Source organism: Gobio gobio, assembly GCF_949357685.1.
Source record: "Gobio gobio genome assembly, chromosome: 22".
Lineage (NCBI taxonomy): Eukaryota > Metazoa > Chordata > Actinopteri > Cypriniformes > Gobionidae > Gobio > Gobio gobio.
Window position 1 is genome coordinate 4,761,470 of NC_137118.1, and position 17,357 is coordinate 4,778,826.

General features: G+C 38.4%; 1 protein-coding gene across 3 annotated transcripts in view; it reads left to right on the forward strand.

Moving 5' to 3' along the window:
* pknox2 (pbx/knotted 1 homeobox 2) overlaps positions 1-17,357 on the forward strand; it is a 123,744-nt gene that overhangs the window by 62,614 nt on the left and 43,773 nt on the right. For all 3 annotated transcript variants that reach the window (XR_013815588.1, XM_079804833.1, XM_079804834.1), the window contains exon 3: positions 15,169-15,277. Coding sequence is in view for 2 of the 3 variants with exons in the window: in XM_079804833.1 (XP_079660959.1) it covers positions 15,191-15,277 (87 nt within the window). In the remaining variant the exon portion in view is untranslated. The remainder of the gene's footprint in view (positions 1-15,168; positions 15,278-17,357) is intronic.

Here is a 17,357-nt window from a genome sequence, read left to right on the forward strand (position 1 = left end):
CTCAACGAGGGAAAAGTAGTGCTTATACTTCCAGTTTGCGAAAGCTACCTTTGAAGTCGTTGGACTTGCCATCGCTCTGACTCCTCCTGGTCTTTGGTGTGTGTGACTGTGCATATGCGTGTGTGTGAACTCAACCTATCAACCTCAACCTTGTCTCCCACCCACCAATTATCATCAGTTATGTGTACCACCCCACCCACCCCCCAACACGCATGGCATGCACGCACACACACACACACACACACACACACACACACACACACACCAACCAACCAGAGAAAAAAAACGTTGCAGGTCCAACTGACAGAGAACCTGTTCGGATGAAAACCACTTCAGTGAGTTTAATTATAGTAACGTCACATTTTATTTTCAGTAACGCTAACGGCGTTGTAACGGGAGAAACAGTAATTTGTTTGATTACTCGTTACTGAAAAACATAATTCCGTTAGTAATGCCTTTTATCTATAACGCTGTTATATTATGTTATTACACGTACTGTATTGCAATAAATGTGAAAAGACGGATGCGACAGCTTGAACGACTCCCAAATGTGCTCGACTACACCAACTCTTCCTCTTCTAAATAGGCCTTTTTTGTGTGTACCCAGGGGCGGGGTTTATGTAAATTTTAGTCTTAGTGATGTCATTAACCCGTGAATAAGCTCGTTGTAGTCCCTACCAGCCGTTTGTTGTAGTCCTTAAAAAGCGATTTCGTTAACAGTAAATATCTCCCTTTGCTTTGAACTTTGAGCGTCGTAACTTTGCAGATGTTGTTTATGCTCAAACAGCAACATCACACACTAACTAAAGTTAAAAAAGTGAAGCATAATCAGCCACCCCTTTAAAAAATGCTGGCGGGAAAAGAGTTAATACATCTTACCAACCACAAACATCTAAACTTTATTATGTGCTAGTCAGTATGTGTGTAGCACACAGTGAATACATAACATGTTTTAGCTTATCAATTTAGTGAATCTGACAAATAATGTATGAATATGACACAACAAAATATTGCTTAAATTTAAAGATTAGTTTTGTCAAAAGACAAAAACTAGTGTACTGAGGCCCTGTATAGATGTTTGAGACACCAGTGGCATATAAATAAAACGATAGTTGTTTTCAGTCTTCGAAACAACGTCCAGTGGCGTGCCACGTTGGAAGTGTCTCAGGAGAAAGTGAGGGTCTGTTGTTTCTTCAGTCTGCCAGCTTGCCTGGTAAACAGATATATAAAACACCCTCTTCCCAGATGTGAGGGCTAGCTGTGAGACGCAAGGGGAGACTATGTGGATGATGATGAATGGGGTCTATAAACCACAAACCACTTCCTCCTGTACTTCAGAGCTCACCTGTTTCTGCTTAACGGAGAAAAAACCTGCTGCTCTTTCTCTGCACCGGCTCACGCTGCGTTCTCCGCCGCCCGTCCACAAAGGATGTTTCTAACTAAGAGGAAGTCACACATCTTTGATCCTTTGGCATTGTGCGCAAGGATGCGTGTCCCGGACAGAGAGATTCAATACATGGTCATTCTCCGGCATTTGTTTGTAGCTGATAGCAAGAGTAGATGCAGATGTTTGGCTAGATGCCACTACAGAATTGTGAATGCACAGTTAAAGCTGTCGTTTTTAAAGGGTTCATAACACACACAGTTTCTGCTGGTCTCATCTTAATCTTGAGTATCTATAGAGTAGTATTGCATACTTCATATATCAGAAGAGTCTTAAAGGGTTAGTTCACCCAAAAATGAAAGTCCTGTCATTTATTACTTACCCTCATGTCGTTGGACACCCGTAAGACCTCCGTTCATCTTCGGAACACAAATGAAGATATTTTAGTTGAAATCTGATGGCTCAGAAAGGCCTCCATTGGCACAATGCACTTTACACTCTCAAGACCCTTAAAAGGTACTAAAGACGTCGTTACAAAGTCCATCTCACTACAGTGGTTCTACAATAACTTTATGAAGCGACGTGAATAGTTTTTATAGAGAATAGGTCTTACGGGTGTCCAACGACATGAGGGTGAGTAATTAATGACAGAATTTTCATTTTTGGGTGAACTAACCCTTTAAGTTTTATCAGATTCATAAAAGACAGATGCGCTGTACCGATTCTTTCTTTCCGATCATGGCATTGACTTTCGATTCACTATACGTTGGTGTTGTTCACATAATATGCATGCACTTACACACCGATTGCCAACAAAACACACACATTTGATGCAGTTTCACTCACCGCCTTCGGTTTCCACTCATGACCGGGAACAAACACACACACTTGCAGAACTCCGGAAACACAAACTGTTTCCTTAACGCTGGGTTATTTGGGAAGCTGAACAAGGTGATCTTTCCCTCACAACTAGAAACACACTTCTTTAGTGACATTGTTGATTTCGTGGTCTAAACACAAAATGGCAGCGCTGCTGACGGCTTCTGTAACCTGAACGAAGCTCATTGATGGACGCGCTCTCGCTCTAGGGTGCGTTTCCCAAAAGCATCGTTAGCCAATTATGGTCGCAAGTTCCTTTGTTATCAACATAGTTCAACGAGTCGGTGTTTCCCAAAAACCATCGTCCCCACAAACATTCGCAAACAGCATTGACAGCTCTTGACCTGTGGCTAGAAGCAGAGTTTGCTTTATTTCCAAACTCATTTGTTTGCATGACATGTGGACTTAATAAATCCTCATCGTGAGCAAAATAAGCAAGCTGACATTCAGTGCAATCTCTGTCTTTTATTTTGAATACATACAAATGTCATTTACATCTTTTAGTTTGTCAAGAGATTTAAAGCACCAAAGAGTGCGCATGTGTGTACGTGCTGTAGTACGTAAGAACGAGCCAATGATTGACTATGGAAATAAAGCAAAATAACAGAAAAATAAGAATTACTCCTCAGATGCCCATAATTTATAGTAGGGCTGCACGATTAATCGAAATCGAACCGCAATAATAATGAAATAATGAAAGCGCAAAGGCTGCGATTTTAATTATAGAAATGCCCAGCGTGTCAGTGAAGAGCGGCTCTGTGATCAGGAGTAAACGCTGCTCCGTCTGAAAGACTGCGAGTTTGAGTCGCTTATTATAACGTGCGTTTGAAAAAGCAACATGTGTCAAACATCTTCACAGTAATGTGAACATTCATAAACCTGTTGTCCAACAAAATACGTTTAATAACAGGTTTTAACTCACTTCATATCGTCAGTCGAGCTGATGTGGCTTCTTATCATAGGAATATCAATCAGCACTGAATAGAAAGATATTGACTTTAAGAAATTGATATCAGAGATAAAAAAACACAGATTTTTATAATAATATATATTTTTACAATAAATCCTTAGACCCTTCTAATGATTTTTAGCCATAGGCTGTCTGCATACTAACAGGTAATCCATAATTTTTTTGTAAAATATAAATATTATTATTATTATTATTATACTGTTATATTTATTCTTAAATGTTCTATTTTAAATTTTTAATAATGAAAATGTTATTGTAATAGTAATATTTTCCTTATTTTTATTTAGCAATAATAATAATCATAATAATTATGATTAGCCATATAATATATAATTACAAAATGTTATATACACACTTTTCATTTGTAAAAAGAATAATAATAAATTTAAATCACAATCGCAATTTTAACCAGAATAATCGCAATTAGATATTTTCCCCAAATCGTGCAGCCCTAATTTATAGCAAAAAATCTAGCATGAATTCGATCTCAAACTAAATCAATAAAATAAGTTAATACTCCACCACCAGCGTGACATCATTAACCAGTATGGTTGAACGACAGATTTGCAACAATAAAGATTTTCGGGAAACAGTCATCAGTAGCTAGTTGATTTCTTCAACGATGCATCGTACTATGGTAGTTAAGCAGTGAGTTGTACGGGAAACGCACCCCTGGTTGATGTGTGTGTGTGCGTGTGTGTGTGTGTGTGTGCGCTCATCCGGGAGAAGTGCCCATACAAGCAATTCATCATATCATACATGGCCATACTCTGAAAAAAACTTCCAGAAGGAGTGTATTTGGCACAGAAATACTCTGTCATACGTCCAACTCGTCTTTTGAAATTGTGGCCATGTTTAGCATGAGAATATGTCAGAATGCATGAAATAGCATTATACCCCCCCTTCAAACATATATATAAACTGTGAAGTTAAATCATGAATTATTAATGTTAATATATACATGCTGACACAAAGAATTTGTGACAGTGACATGATAGTGTCCCAGTACTGTAACGTCTTCATTTCAGTAGGTTCGCAAATTAGCATGCAGGCTTTGTCATGACTAAACAACCTCTCCGACGTTGTTCTATTAGCCTCGTCAGTAGCAGCTTTCCATCAGGTGGCTGTGCTAATTATCGACTGATCCAGCAGTCAAACGATTGTGGGTGAGGGGTCTGGTGAAGCGGTATCGATGGGAAGAGGGCTAACATTCGAACTCTCCATTTTTCCCAGACACACACCAGACATGTTCAATACATCCCCACTTTACCTTCCATTTCCCCAGCCTTTAAAACGCTCTCCCTGCCAGCTGTAATTATGAGTTCAGGTCATGACGTTAAAGGCTGCTGCATTGGATATGTGACTTACAATTGCACATTTCTCATGAAACACTGTAATTGAAAAACTACCTTCTATGGCAATTAACTTTGTTGCCTTATTAAGAATATTGGATTATTGGAATATTGGATCACACAAATAGATCTCACTATTAACTCCAATAGTTAGTAAGGTTGTTTAGGTATTGGTTATGAGTAAGGGATGTAGAATAAGGTCATGCAGAATAAGGCGTTAATATGTGCTTTTTAAGTGCTAATATCCTAGTAATATGCATGCTAACAAGCAACTAGTTAATAGTGAGAATTGGAGAATATTGTTCTTTTAAAAGCTCGTTTTATTTAGTCTTTTTTAGCTTTATCTTTTAGTTGATGCACTTTTATTTCATTAAAAATAAACTTGTTATTTTTGTTTGAAATGGGTATAAATTCCAAGCATATTATAATTTTATAGTTATATAAATAGTATAGTAATTTACACTGTTCTCTTTAAATTGGTGTCACTGCAATAACAACCTTTAATGTAATGTATTATTATAACGTAGGGATCCACTGGAGGCGAGTGTAGATGAACCCAAGAGCAGTTTATTTACAAAACACAAACAAAGACTTGACTTGACTTGACTTGACGACTAAAACAGACTTGAACATGAACCATAAGCAAACTTGACAAACTCACCAACAGAGGTTACAGGAACAATTCTCGACAAACTGACATGAGGACTATATATACAGAGACTAGGGGAACACATGACTATGGCAACCAATGAACAACCAGAACTCAACCACATGACAAGACAATGAACCAATGAGAACTATGGACACATGACTTGACCAACCAATGAGAACATGACACATAGACAAGGGAACCAATCAGAAAAAGACACATGAAACTAGGGAAGCACATGACATGATCACATAAGGCCAAGGAGGTCACATGACAAGAACCAGGAATAAAAGACATGAAAACATAAACGTGAACCAAATCCCAAAACCAAACGTGACAATTATTTAATGGGAAAACAGTCTTTATAATAATACCTAAGAGACTACATACATACACATACACAAAGCAAAAAAAAAGCCAAATATTTATTGGTCTTTTAATGGTCTTAACCATTTTAATAACTCCTCACTGGTCAGAAATACTGTAGATTAAAATGTAGCATAGGCTTCCCCAACCTGCAGACAGCTTTTTACAGGAAGAGAAAAACAGTTCATGAGTAGTTGAAAAATGTCTTACAGTTAGTTTGAGTCAAATGTGAGACCAAATATTCATTATAGGGTTGAAATCTGGAATCTGACCAGGCCAAAACATGAGCCTGATGGAGTTGTTCTCAAACCACTTCTTAGTTGTCTTTGCAATCTGGACAGGAGCATTATCATTCCTCTTTAGATAATAACTTTTTGTTTGTGGGCAGCATGCCATTCTGCAATATTCTCCTGTACTCCAAAGCATCAAATGACTTTTCACAGTGAAGTAGCTCACCAATTCCAGCAGCTGAACAGCTCCCCACACAATGCTTCACTGTGCTAGAGATGCATTTATTATTATATTCCTCAGCAGATCTTCGAAGACACCGCTCTGGAGCTTCACCGTGCAGCTCGTGTTTCATTGTGATTTATTACTTCACACAACTGTACCGAACCATGAATCAAACATCCCATATTCTGCCAAAAACGTCATTCTGTCTTTGATGTTTTCCAGCTTTTTAGGCAGTGCATTTGCTTAAATTTGGCTAATTTCCTGACCAATAATTTGTGGTTAAGACAATAAAAGCTTAGCGTTGTTTAGCCTTTTTTTGCTCAGGAATGTATACAACATAAACATACACTCACCTAAAGGATTATTAGGAACACATACTAATACTGTGTTTGACCCCCTTTCGCCTTCAGAACTGCCTTAATTCTACGTGGCATTGATTCAACAAGGTGCTGAAAGCATTCTTTAGAAATGTTGGCCCATATTGATAGGATAGCATCTTGCAGTTGATGGAGATTTGTGGGATGCACATCCAGGGCACGAAGCTCCCGTTCCACCACATCCCAAAGATGCTCTATTGGGTTGAGATCTGGTGACTGTGGGGGCCATTTTAGTCCAGTGAACTCATTGTCATGTTCAAGAAACCAATTTGAAATGATTGGAGCTTTGTGACAGTGCATTATCCTGCTGGAAGTAGCCATCAGAGGATGGGGACATGGTGGTCATATCGGGATGGACATGGTCAGAAACAATGCTCAGGTAGGCCGTGGCATTTAAACGATGCCCAATTGGCACTAAGGGGCCTAAAGTGTGCCAAGAAAACATCCCCCACACCATTACACCACCACCACCAACATTGCACAGTGGTAACAAGGCATGATGGATCCATGTTCTCATTCTGTTTACGCCAAATTCTGACTCTACCATCTGAATGTCTCAACAGAAATCGAGACTCATCAGACCAGGGAACATTTTTCCAGTCTTCAACTGTCCAATTTTGGTGAGCTTGTGCAAATTGTAGCCTCTTTTTCCTATTTGTAGTGGAGATGAGTGGTACCCGGTGGGGTCTTCTGCTGTTGTAGCCCATCCGCCTCAAGGTTGTGCGTGTTGTGGCTTTACAAATGCTTTGCTGCATACCTCGGTTGTAACGAGTGGTTATTTCAGTCAAAGTTGCTCTTCTATCAGCTTGAATTAGTCGGCTCATTCTCCTCTGACCTCGAGCATCAACAAGGCATTTTCACCCACAGGACTGCCGCATACTGGATGTTTTTCCCTTTTCACACCATTCTTTGTAAACCCTAGAAATGGTTGTGCGTGAAAATCCCAGTAACTGAGCAGATTGTGCAATACTCAGACCGGCCCAAAATTGCTTAAATCACCTTTCTTTCCCATTCTGACATTCAGTTTGGAGTTCAGGAGATTGTCTTGACCATGACCACACCCCTAAATGCATTGAAGCAACTGCCATGTGATTGGTTGATTAGATAATTGCATTAATGAGAAATTGAACAGGTGTTCCTAATAATCCTTTAGGTGAGTGTACAGTACCGGTTAAAAGTTTGGGGTCAGTAATATTTAATATTAGTTCATATTTATATTCCACAAGGATGATCAAAGTACAGTAGACATGGGGCCAGATTTACTCTCAGCTAGCACCAGCGCAAACCCGTATTTGGTGTTAAAAAACTACTGTCAGGATTTACTAAAAACACGCAGTGATAAATTAGCACTGAAAATGCGTGGACAGGGTTATTGCATATGCATTTGTAGGAGTTACCCTTTTAGACGCAGTATTTATGTGAGGAGAGTATTTAAATCAATCATGCAAGGTGGTTCACTAAGGTTTGTGCTCGTCAATTTGCTGGTGTTTGTGCCATAATTCACCGCCCAAAGAAGCACGTCTTAAAACAGACGCTAATTTGCGCTGCTCTTGGTAGATTGTGCTGGTCATTATGGAAATGATCCGACTGCGTCTGTGTTCTTTAATGTGTGTGTCGTCAGTAGATCACAGGGTGAACTTTCCTCTTTTGGAATTGCGCTCTCACGCTAATTTGCCCTGTTTAGTAAATCTGTCCCGAAGACTGGAATTATGTAATGGCTGCCAGGGTTGGGGAGTAACGAAATACATGTAACTTATTACGTATTTAAAATACTAAATGTATTTCATTACAGTTACATTTTAAATGGGTGGTATTCAAAGTACTATTTCAGATAATAGATGTTTACATATACAAAATGACTGAATTTATACAAATTCACATTCAAAAATGTACATGCCCTTGAATCTGAACTGGATGATCCACGACTGTTTTCATGTTTCATGTTCAGTCATTTGTTTAGGTAATTGCAACTTTTTATCTCACTATTATGACTTTATAACACACAATTGTGAGTTTAAATCTCACAGTTCTGAGAAAAATGTCAGCATTGTAAGATACAAAGTCGCAATTACCTTTTTTATTTTGATAATTGGTGGCGGAAACAAGCTTCCATTAAACACAATGCATTAAAAGCACTTAACTTTTGAATAGGATGATGTGTAAATGTTACTTATTTTGTTTAAACCTCTCTTCACTGGTTACCTGTCCAGTTCAGGATTTATTTTAAGATTTTGGTGTTTGTTTTTAAATCTCTTAATGGTTTAGCACCCAAATATCTTTCAGACCTGATTAAGCTTTATACTTCGCTAAGGGCTCTAAGGTCCTCTGACCATTTTGCTCTTAGTTGTTCCACGGGCGAAGTTGAAGAGCAGGGGTGACCGAGCATTTCCTGTGGCGGCCCCGAAGCTCTGGAATAGTTTGCCCCTCTATATTAGACAGGCTCAAACACTTGCTGTTTTTAAATCTAGCCTAAAAATATATTTTTATAGTCTGGTATTTGACTATCTGAGAGCTGCTTTCTTATTGTTTAATTGTGTTCTTTTGTTTCTTTTCCTTTGTTATTGATTGTTTGTATTATTGATATTTTAGTTTATGTGTGTACATCACTTTGATAAACACCTGCTGTTTTTAAAAAGTGCTTTATAAATAAACTTTGATTTGATTTGAAAGATCATATTTTTTATTTAGTACTGCCCTTCAGAAGATAACTACATGTTTCCCAGAAGACAAAATAAGTACAATATACCCTGTTCATCCAATTCAAAAAGTTTACATCCCCCAGATCTTAATGCATCGTGTCGCCTTCTTGAGCATCAATATTTTTTCTAAGATTGCCTGCATTTTTTCTTCTTCTTCAAGAAATATTGTGGAAAACTGATGTGGTTTAAAATAATATGCAGAGGAAAACCAAGTCCTATGTTTGGTGGTCCCGTTGTGTTACACAGCTTATTAGTCTTCCAAAGTATTCTCAATTATTTAGATTAAGTTAAAACCATAGACTGTAAAAAAATATGGACGTAGTGTCCGTGACCCATAGGATTCTGAAGACCGTTTGTGAAGCCTCAAAGTTGGCCGTTGCCATCTTGGCTAACAGAAAATGGGCAAAGAGGCGGGACGTGGGCGGAGCTGAGGTGACGTGATGACTAACAGACAGCAGACAAACGGCAATCCACCTGTCACTCAAAGTGGCCACGCCCTTAATTATGCAGAAATCTGAGCCTTTATATAATGTGAACGAATGAGTTATAAAAAAATTCACCCTCCTCACAGTCGTCATGAAGGGCAAAATTAGCCGTATAGACCAAAACCACAATTTGTCCCAGACTGTAAACTCTGCAATCGGAAACGGTCCGATTGCAGAGGTGCTGATGGTGTTTACGATCACCCAAAACCCAGTGTGTGTGTGTGTGTGTGTACATGGGATCTCCTTAAAATTCTTCTGCTGTAAAGTTGGGCATTTTAACATGAGCTCAATGAGATTCTGTCTCGAGTGGCCAGTCGATGAATTGCAGTTTAAGTCTCTTCCATATTGGCTTCAAGAGAAACTAGGGGAGGTTGCCGCTTGGTTAAAACCTGTGTAATCTAATGAAATACATTACAAATAACTTTTTAAAGCATCTATTTTGTAATCTGTTGTGAGGTATATTTTAAAAGTAACCTTTCCAACCCTGCTGAAAATTCAGAGTTGCTGTTTTCAGTTTACATTTTTTCCTATTTTCTCTTTTGGCCCAAAAGAGGTGTTTTTGACTTCAAATTGTGTTTAGAGTAACATCCTGATCTGTCATACAAAGGGTTCATGCCTTTCTTATAGCTTTATGTGTACTGAAAGTGCATGTGCTGACGATTACGCAGCTGTTTAGACCATCGGGTGCATGCCATGACTGTATATCAATGAACAGATTGATGTGTTTGTATCGACTGATGCATTGAAATCAATACCTGGTATGTTAAGTCTGACGGTGTGATGATGAGTTTTAAAAGAGCGAGCCAGAAGGCTCAATCAGTGCACGGCCTTCGCCCGCTGAGACTTCTGAGGTTTCTTTGCTCATTATAAAGTATGCGTGTGTGTGTCCATGTCTGTAAACACAGGTTTGTGGATAGAGCTGTTACCTAGTGTACACGGTGTGTATGCATTATTATTATCATGATGCTGCGGTGGGTACCACACCACTCCAGGGACCAAGACTTGAGAGGCCCCCTTAAAATACCGTGCAATAATTGGAATTGCTTTATCTTTAGTCTCATCAATTAATGTGCAATTTTCCATTTAATTACCAACTCGCTCACAAAATTTGCAATTAAAATGAGGCGAGATAACAGTGAAGATGCCTTTCGGCTGATAGCACTTGGAATGAGAACACAAGCGCGGTGTGTAATCAGTATACAAATCACACACACACACAACGTTCTCAATTTGTATGACTTGGACGAGCTTCATAAAATATGCAATGCCAAGCTAGAATCTAATTTGTGCTTGGAAAATTCCTCACGTTTCCACGAAGTCCGACACGAAACGGTCCGATTGCAGAGGTGCTGATGGTGTTTACGATCACCCAAAACCTAGTGTGTGTGTGTGTGTGTACATGGGATCTCCTTAAAATAGCTGCTTGGTTTGCCTTGGCCCCTTTGACCGTTTTCCACATGCTCCTGCCAACCTGAAGATGATCTGCGAGGAAAAAAAAAAGATCTTTCCTGTTTTCCCGCACGAACCGTTGTCTGTCTGCTGTCTGAGGAAGGTCACATCCTGTCTGCCGTCTGACAGACTTGGCTTCTGTGCTGTATTCTGCTCTGTGTCTCCTTGATTTTCCCACAATCCTCCTGACAATCCTCTTGTTCTACTGTCCACAGAATTATTGCTGCAGACTTGGAGCACACGAGTCTGTGTCTTTAAGATTTCAAGCTGTTAAGATATAGACAGAGCTAAAGAGATGTTCTCAAGAGAGAAAATTACTATTACTAAAGCTCAGAAAGAACTTTATAGGTCACGTTTTAAATGAGTGATTTATGTCTCGTGTAATTACCGAACGGAGCAGAGGTCCCACCCACATTAGCTCGGCAGATGTGATTGTACTGTTCTTTCAGAGTAATTATATATGATTGCTTATGTATTTTTAGTATTCTTTGCGATTGGTAGCCTCTGCTTCTTACATCTGTGGGCTGCTACTAAAAGCCTGGAGCTCAATGGTGGACTGAAGACTGGTGGGGTCAAACTGTTTTAATGATTTGGGTGTGATTTCATAACAAAAATAGAGCTGGATGGCACTAAATCTGATTTTGACTGCACTTAGATGGGAAAATCAATATTCAACTTTCAAAGGTGTTTATGGTAATAGACTCAGTATAATGAAAAGAAACAAGAAAGCTAGGGTTGCAGTTATGCTTACTTATTTGTTTGTTTAAACAAGAATACATTTTTGTTTCGTTTTCAAATTCAATTCAGCCCAAAATATGATATTTCAAAATGTGAGTGAACGAAAACCTCTAGAATTATTGTTAACATGGAGCCGAAAGAGTAAAGAACATTTGTGTTTGCACACCTGAGCGTTTGTTTCAGAACCTGGTGTGTTTTCTCCCTTGGTTCGGTTGGTTTAGGCATATCATGCTCAGATCTGCACTAAAACAATCGCTCCGAAACCGCCTGAACGAGCTGGTCTCGGCCCGATTACAAACAAACTCTGGGACGGTTCACTTGAGATGTGAAAGCAATCCGACACAACGGACCAACAAACCAAATGGTATTATGATTCATAACAGGAAATGTGCTATATAAATAGCAATAGTGTCTGATTCTGTGAGTGAGCACATTAGTTATCGCAGTTGAAAACCGAAATAATCCCTCTCTTTGAAAAGTAATGCATTACAATATTGCGTTACTCCCTTAAAAAGTAACTAATTGAGTTACTTAGTTACTTTTGAGATAAAGAAATGCTCACATCTGGAACTACAATCACCATCATGTTTACACACACGCCTCTGCACTTATTTTTCTCAACATGGGGGCAGGAGAGCTGTAAGTCAAATTAATGTGAAAAAGTAACTCGGATATTTTGTTGTAAATTTGAAAAGTAATGCGTTACTTTACTAGTTACTTGGTGTAGCTCTCTCCACAACAACACAGGTCGGTTCCTTGAAATGGGCGTTTATTCTTTGGCTCATCTTAACGCCGTGAGAACTGCGTTTGTAAATGAGCATAGTACAAACGAATCAGAAAATGATACAATACATGGTCTTAAAGGAAAAGAGATACAAATGATGCTTAAAATACATTAAACAAGTGAAACAAATACCTCGTTGGCTGCTTGTTATGAAAAGAGGTCCTTGAGTCCTTAGTTTTGCTCTTTACAGTCCGTTTGACTTGTGAAAACACTCATTTTAAACTTAATGCAAACTTGGCAGAGCCGCGTGAGCGTCTGCTCATCGTCAGTCCTTCGGGGGCGACACAGTAGTTCATTATTTCCGCTAAAGTGACGCATTATCGCGAGCTTCACGTTTTAAAGGGGCCATGAATGAATTTCACATACATCACATTTTTAAATTGTACTTCAAATATATGAACAAATTAAATGAAACCAAAAACATAACATTATGAATTACTTATAAATGAATTGATTATAAAACAAATACACAGAACTTTACACAACAACACTTACACTTGGAAAAAGTAATATTATTACGTAACTCAAGTTACTTTGTAAGTCGCTTTGGATAAAAGCGTCTGCTAAATGACTAAATGTAAATGTAAATGTACTTGTAATGCGTTACCCCCAACACTGTATATGACATTCTTCTTTCAGACGAATACAATTGGAGTTATATAAAAAAATGTCCTGGCTAATCCAAGCTTTATAATGGCAGTGAATGGCAGCCCAAAATTTGAAGCCCAAAAAAGTGCATCAATCCATTATTAAAGTGCTCTGTTGGGTTAATAAAGGCTTTCTGAAGCGAATTGATGGATTTTTGCAAGAAAAATATCCATACTTAACACCTTATAAAGTAAAATATCTAGCTTCCGCCAGACTGTCTTCCGTATTAAACGTACGAAGAAACCGTTCAAAACGCTTACGCTACGTCTGCCGTTATGGCCGCGCCAGTTACGCTTTTTACCCATAAATTGAATATGGAAGGCGGTCCGCCAGAAGCTAGATATTTTACTTCATACCGTGTTAAATATGGATATTTTTCTTACACAAACCCATCAATTCGCTTCAGACGCCCTTTATTAAGCCGTGTGGAGCACTTTTATAATGGATGGATGCACTTCTATGGACTTCAAATTTTGGGCTGAATTTGCAATTAAAAAGCTTGCCATTATAAAGCTTGGATTAGCCAGGACACTTTTTAATATAACTCTTATTGTATTCGTCTGAAAGAAGAATGTCATATACAGATACTCCTAAGATTGCTTGAGGGTGAGTAAATCATGGGCTAATTTTCATTTTTGGTTGAACTATCCCTTTAACCTCCAGACAGCGCTGGGAGATCCAGAGACAGAGCGTGCTATATCATTTAACAGCGGGAATGACGGCTACATTCGTATAGTGTTTGCGTGTGTCGCGACAGTTACAAATAAAGCCGCAATAAGCTCATGGAGTGAACTTGTCAATCATCTTGATGGATGATGCAGAGGAAACTCTGACCAAAAAGAGGACAGTTGTACTTATATAAACACGTTTTGATACGTGCCTTGTGAAAGCGAACCAAACCAAAAAGAAAATGCAACATTGTAACAAATTAAGTCCTTGTTTCGGAACCAAACTAATGATCTACAGGTGTGAAAACGCCCTCAGAAACGGGGTTCAGGGGTCCATGTGCGGTAACATGGGGCCAATTATCTGTAGTCAGGGTTTCCCACAGTGCACCATCCCTGGGGTCCGGCCTTCCCTTGCCCAGTGTCAATTACTCTTCTGACAGCAGAGCTAATGAGCCACTGATTGGCCTGCTGGGGTTGTCATGTTTGCCTTAGTAAAACACTAACTCATTATGTACCTGCACCTCGAGGTGCTTATCTCGTTTTCTGGACAGGCGTACTGCAAACTTACATTGTGTTAGATTGTAAGTCTTGCTCAAACTTGTTCCTAATGTATATTATTTGCACTTCTATAATCTTTTGTGTACAGAATTGCAATAAATAAGTATTTTATAATGTACAGTTTCTGCCTGTAGTCCAAAAGGCTTCAATTACAAATAGTGTTTGTATGCAGACCTTGATTTAATCCCTGGCCTCCAAATAATTTTATCAAAGTCAAATTGTATCAACGTTTGTTTGTCAGTTTAAGTACAGCAGCACCTAGTGGTGGCTCCTGGAATTGTTTCAGTAAACTGAGGAAAAACATTTATTTATTTATGATAACTGTTGTCTCTTTGGGAATTATTTTAGTCCTTTTTTGCCATCATTATATGTGTGTATATATGAGTGATTCTATAATTGGAGATACATTTTGCATTTCAAAAAGTTCAGGAAAAACTGTTCACTAACAGAAATGCTTTCCAGTATCTTATTGAAAACATTCAATTTTAAATAATTCAGTGCTTGCCAATCACAAGTTACTTCCTTATTTTTTACTTTTTTTACTTTTTTATTGTTTGTCAACTCTGTCACATACTGTCAACATTGTTACTCTACCTTGGTAACAGAGTTTGACGGTAACAGAATTGACCATTTTAAACATTTCTGCCAGTAGATACGAATTTGGTCATATAACAACACTCTCAATAATCGTCACTGTTGTTTCCTTCAGGGTCTCCATGTGAAGCTATCCCATGATGCAACATGTGTCCCCAGCACCAGCATTGACCATGATGGCCACACAGAGCGTCCCACCACCATCGTACCAGGAGAGCCAACAGGTCAGTCAACAAACAAACGGCAAACTTTCTGTTTATTTAGGTAACCTATTTTTAAGAAAGATTTCAATGTATTATTGAATACGTAGACACACCTTAGATGTAGGTGCATAATCCAGTTCAGTCACAAAAGATGCACATTGAGCTCGTCTGCTGAAATAAAAAGCTTAAACCGGCCTAAGATAGTATACTGGTGTAAGCTGGTTTAAACTGGTCTCCCTGCCTGGCCATGATGTTGTTTAACCGCCCAAATACGCATTAAAGTGCCCCTATTATGTTTTTTGAATATTCTCTCTCATGCAGTGTGTAATATCACGGTGTAAATCTCTCACAAAAGAAAGAATCGACTCTGAACCGCCTAAACGAGTCGTCTGTAATTCAAATTGCACTGCGTTGCGGTTCTATATCACTTGAAAATACATTTGCATAATGCCCGCCAATGTTGTACGTCGTCCGCCCTCAAACGTTATTTTACTGACGACTGCTTCTCAAATCTCAGAGTTCAACACAAGATTCACAAAACGCTTGCTCTTGAAAGATGGGTCAGTACCAGTTTATGTGGACCAGCTCCTCAGAATCACAACCTGTACGCAGAGGTGGACACGACAGTAACTAAGTACATTTACTTGAGTGCTGTACTTAAGTACACTTTTTGAGTATCTGTACTTTCCTTGAGTAGTATTTTTTCTGGAAATTTGTGACTTTTACTTCACTACATTTGAAAGACAAATATCGTACTTTTTACTCCACTACATTTCTATCAAGGCCCTCGAAGTAGAAAGTCATAGCTGCTTTGAAAGACAGTGGATGATTTGTTTTCTTCTTTAAAATGTGATTAGTTTTTTTTTTTTTTTTTTGCAGACAGCCTATCAGTAATCACTCTTGTAGGATCACATGAAGTTCAATGATTTCCAAGTATATTTTGAACACTATTGATGGCAAAATAGAAGGTGCAGTGCGCGCAACCATGGCCATACTTAAAAGTTAAAATTCAGAAGAGCAGACGTGGACAAGTCTGAAAAAGTGTGACGACACGAAAGTGCACACAGAAAGCTGCCTCTCAGACGCCAGACCACAAGTACTGAATTTTAGTCTATTGAATCTACTAAAATCTTATTATAGTCAATTAAAACTAGACTAAAACTAAAACAATTCAGATGCCTAAAATGTTATAGTCAAAAGACTATGACTAAAACTAAATAAAAATTGCTGTCAAAATTAACACTGGTATGAAATATGGTTGGTCCAATGATTTTTTATAGATTTACCCGCCAAGTTGCCATAGCCTTGTGGATAGAGCGCTAACGCATAGGTAACGTTCGACAATGACGTTAGTTAGCATGCAAAAACATAGTTGGGCTAATAATGTTAACTGAAGTCCTTTCAGAAATGTTTTTTACATAATCCTGTCAAATAAACAAAATGTAGAAACCTTTCTTTTCTAGTATGATTTTGACTTTGATAAAAGCTTTTTAACTTTTAAGCAAGTATTTAAATGAGTTCAAGGTATGCTAGCATGTCAGATGGAGCATGACTGGCTTAAACCACCATGATGGAACAGCGTGCATTCATACAACAATGCAACAATAATAAAATAATGCGTTTACTTTTACTTTTGATACTTAAGTACTTTTAAAAGCAAGTACTTCTGTACTTTTACTAAGTAAAAATATATATTTACAACTCTTACTTGGAATGGAGTAATATTTAACCAATAGTACTTTTACTTTAACTCAAGTAATGGAATTGTGTACTTTGTCCACCTCTGCCTGTATGTATTAATAATTATTGATGTGTATATTTTCTACCGGGTGTTCAAAATACGTAGTTTTGTGTTTTATAGTGTGTATGTTTCCGGCTAACTCACGTTATGACTGTCTTACTGAAATACTTCTGCTCATCAGCTGTGGGCCACTATTACCTAAAACTGTGTGTATTAAAGCAGATCGTCTGTCGTTCTTACTACTGTGAGTAAAGATAAAGGATGGAGCGAGATTTGTTTGACAAGCGTTTATGTTCCATCAGTCATTCATGTTAGCGCTGGGCTAATGCGCTGTTATCGATACAGTTCCCACATGTGCAC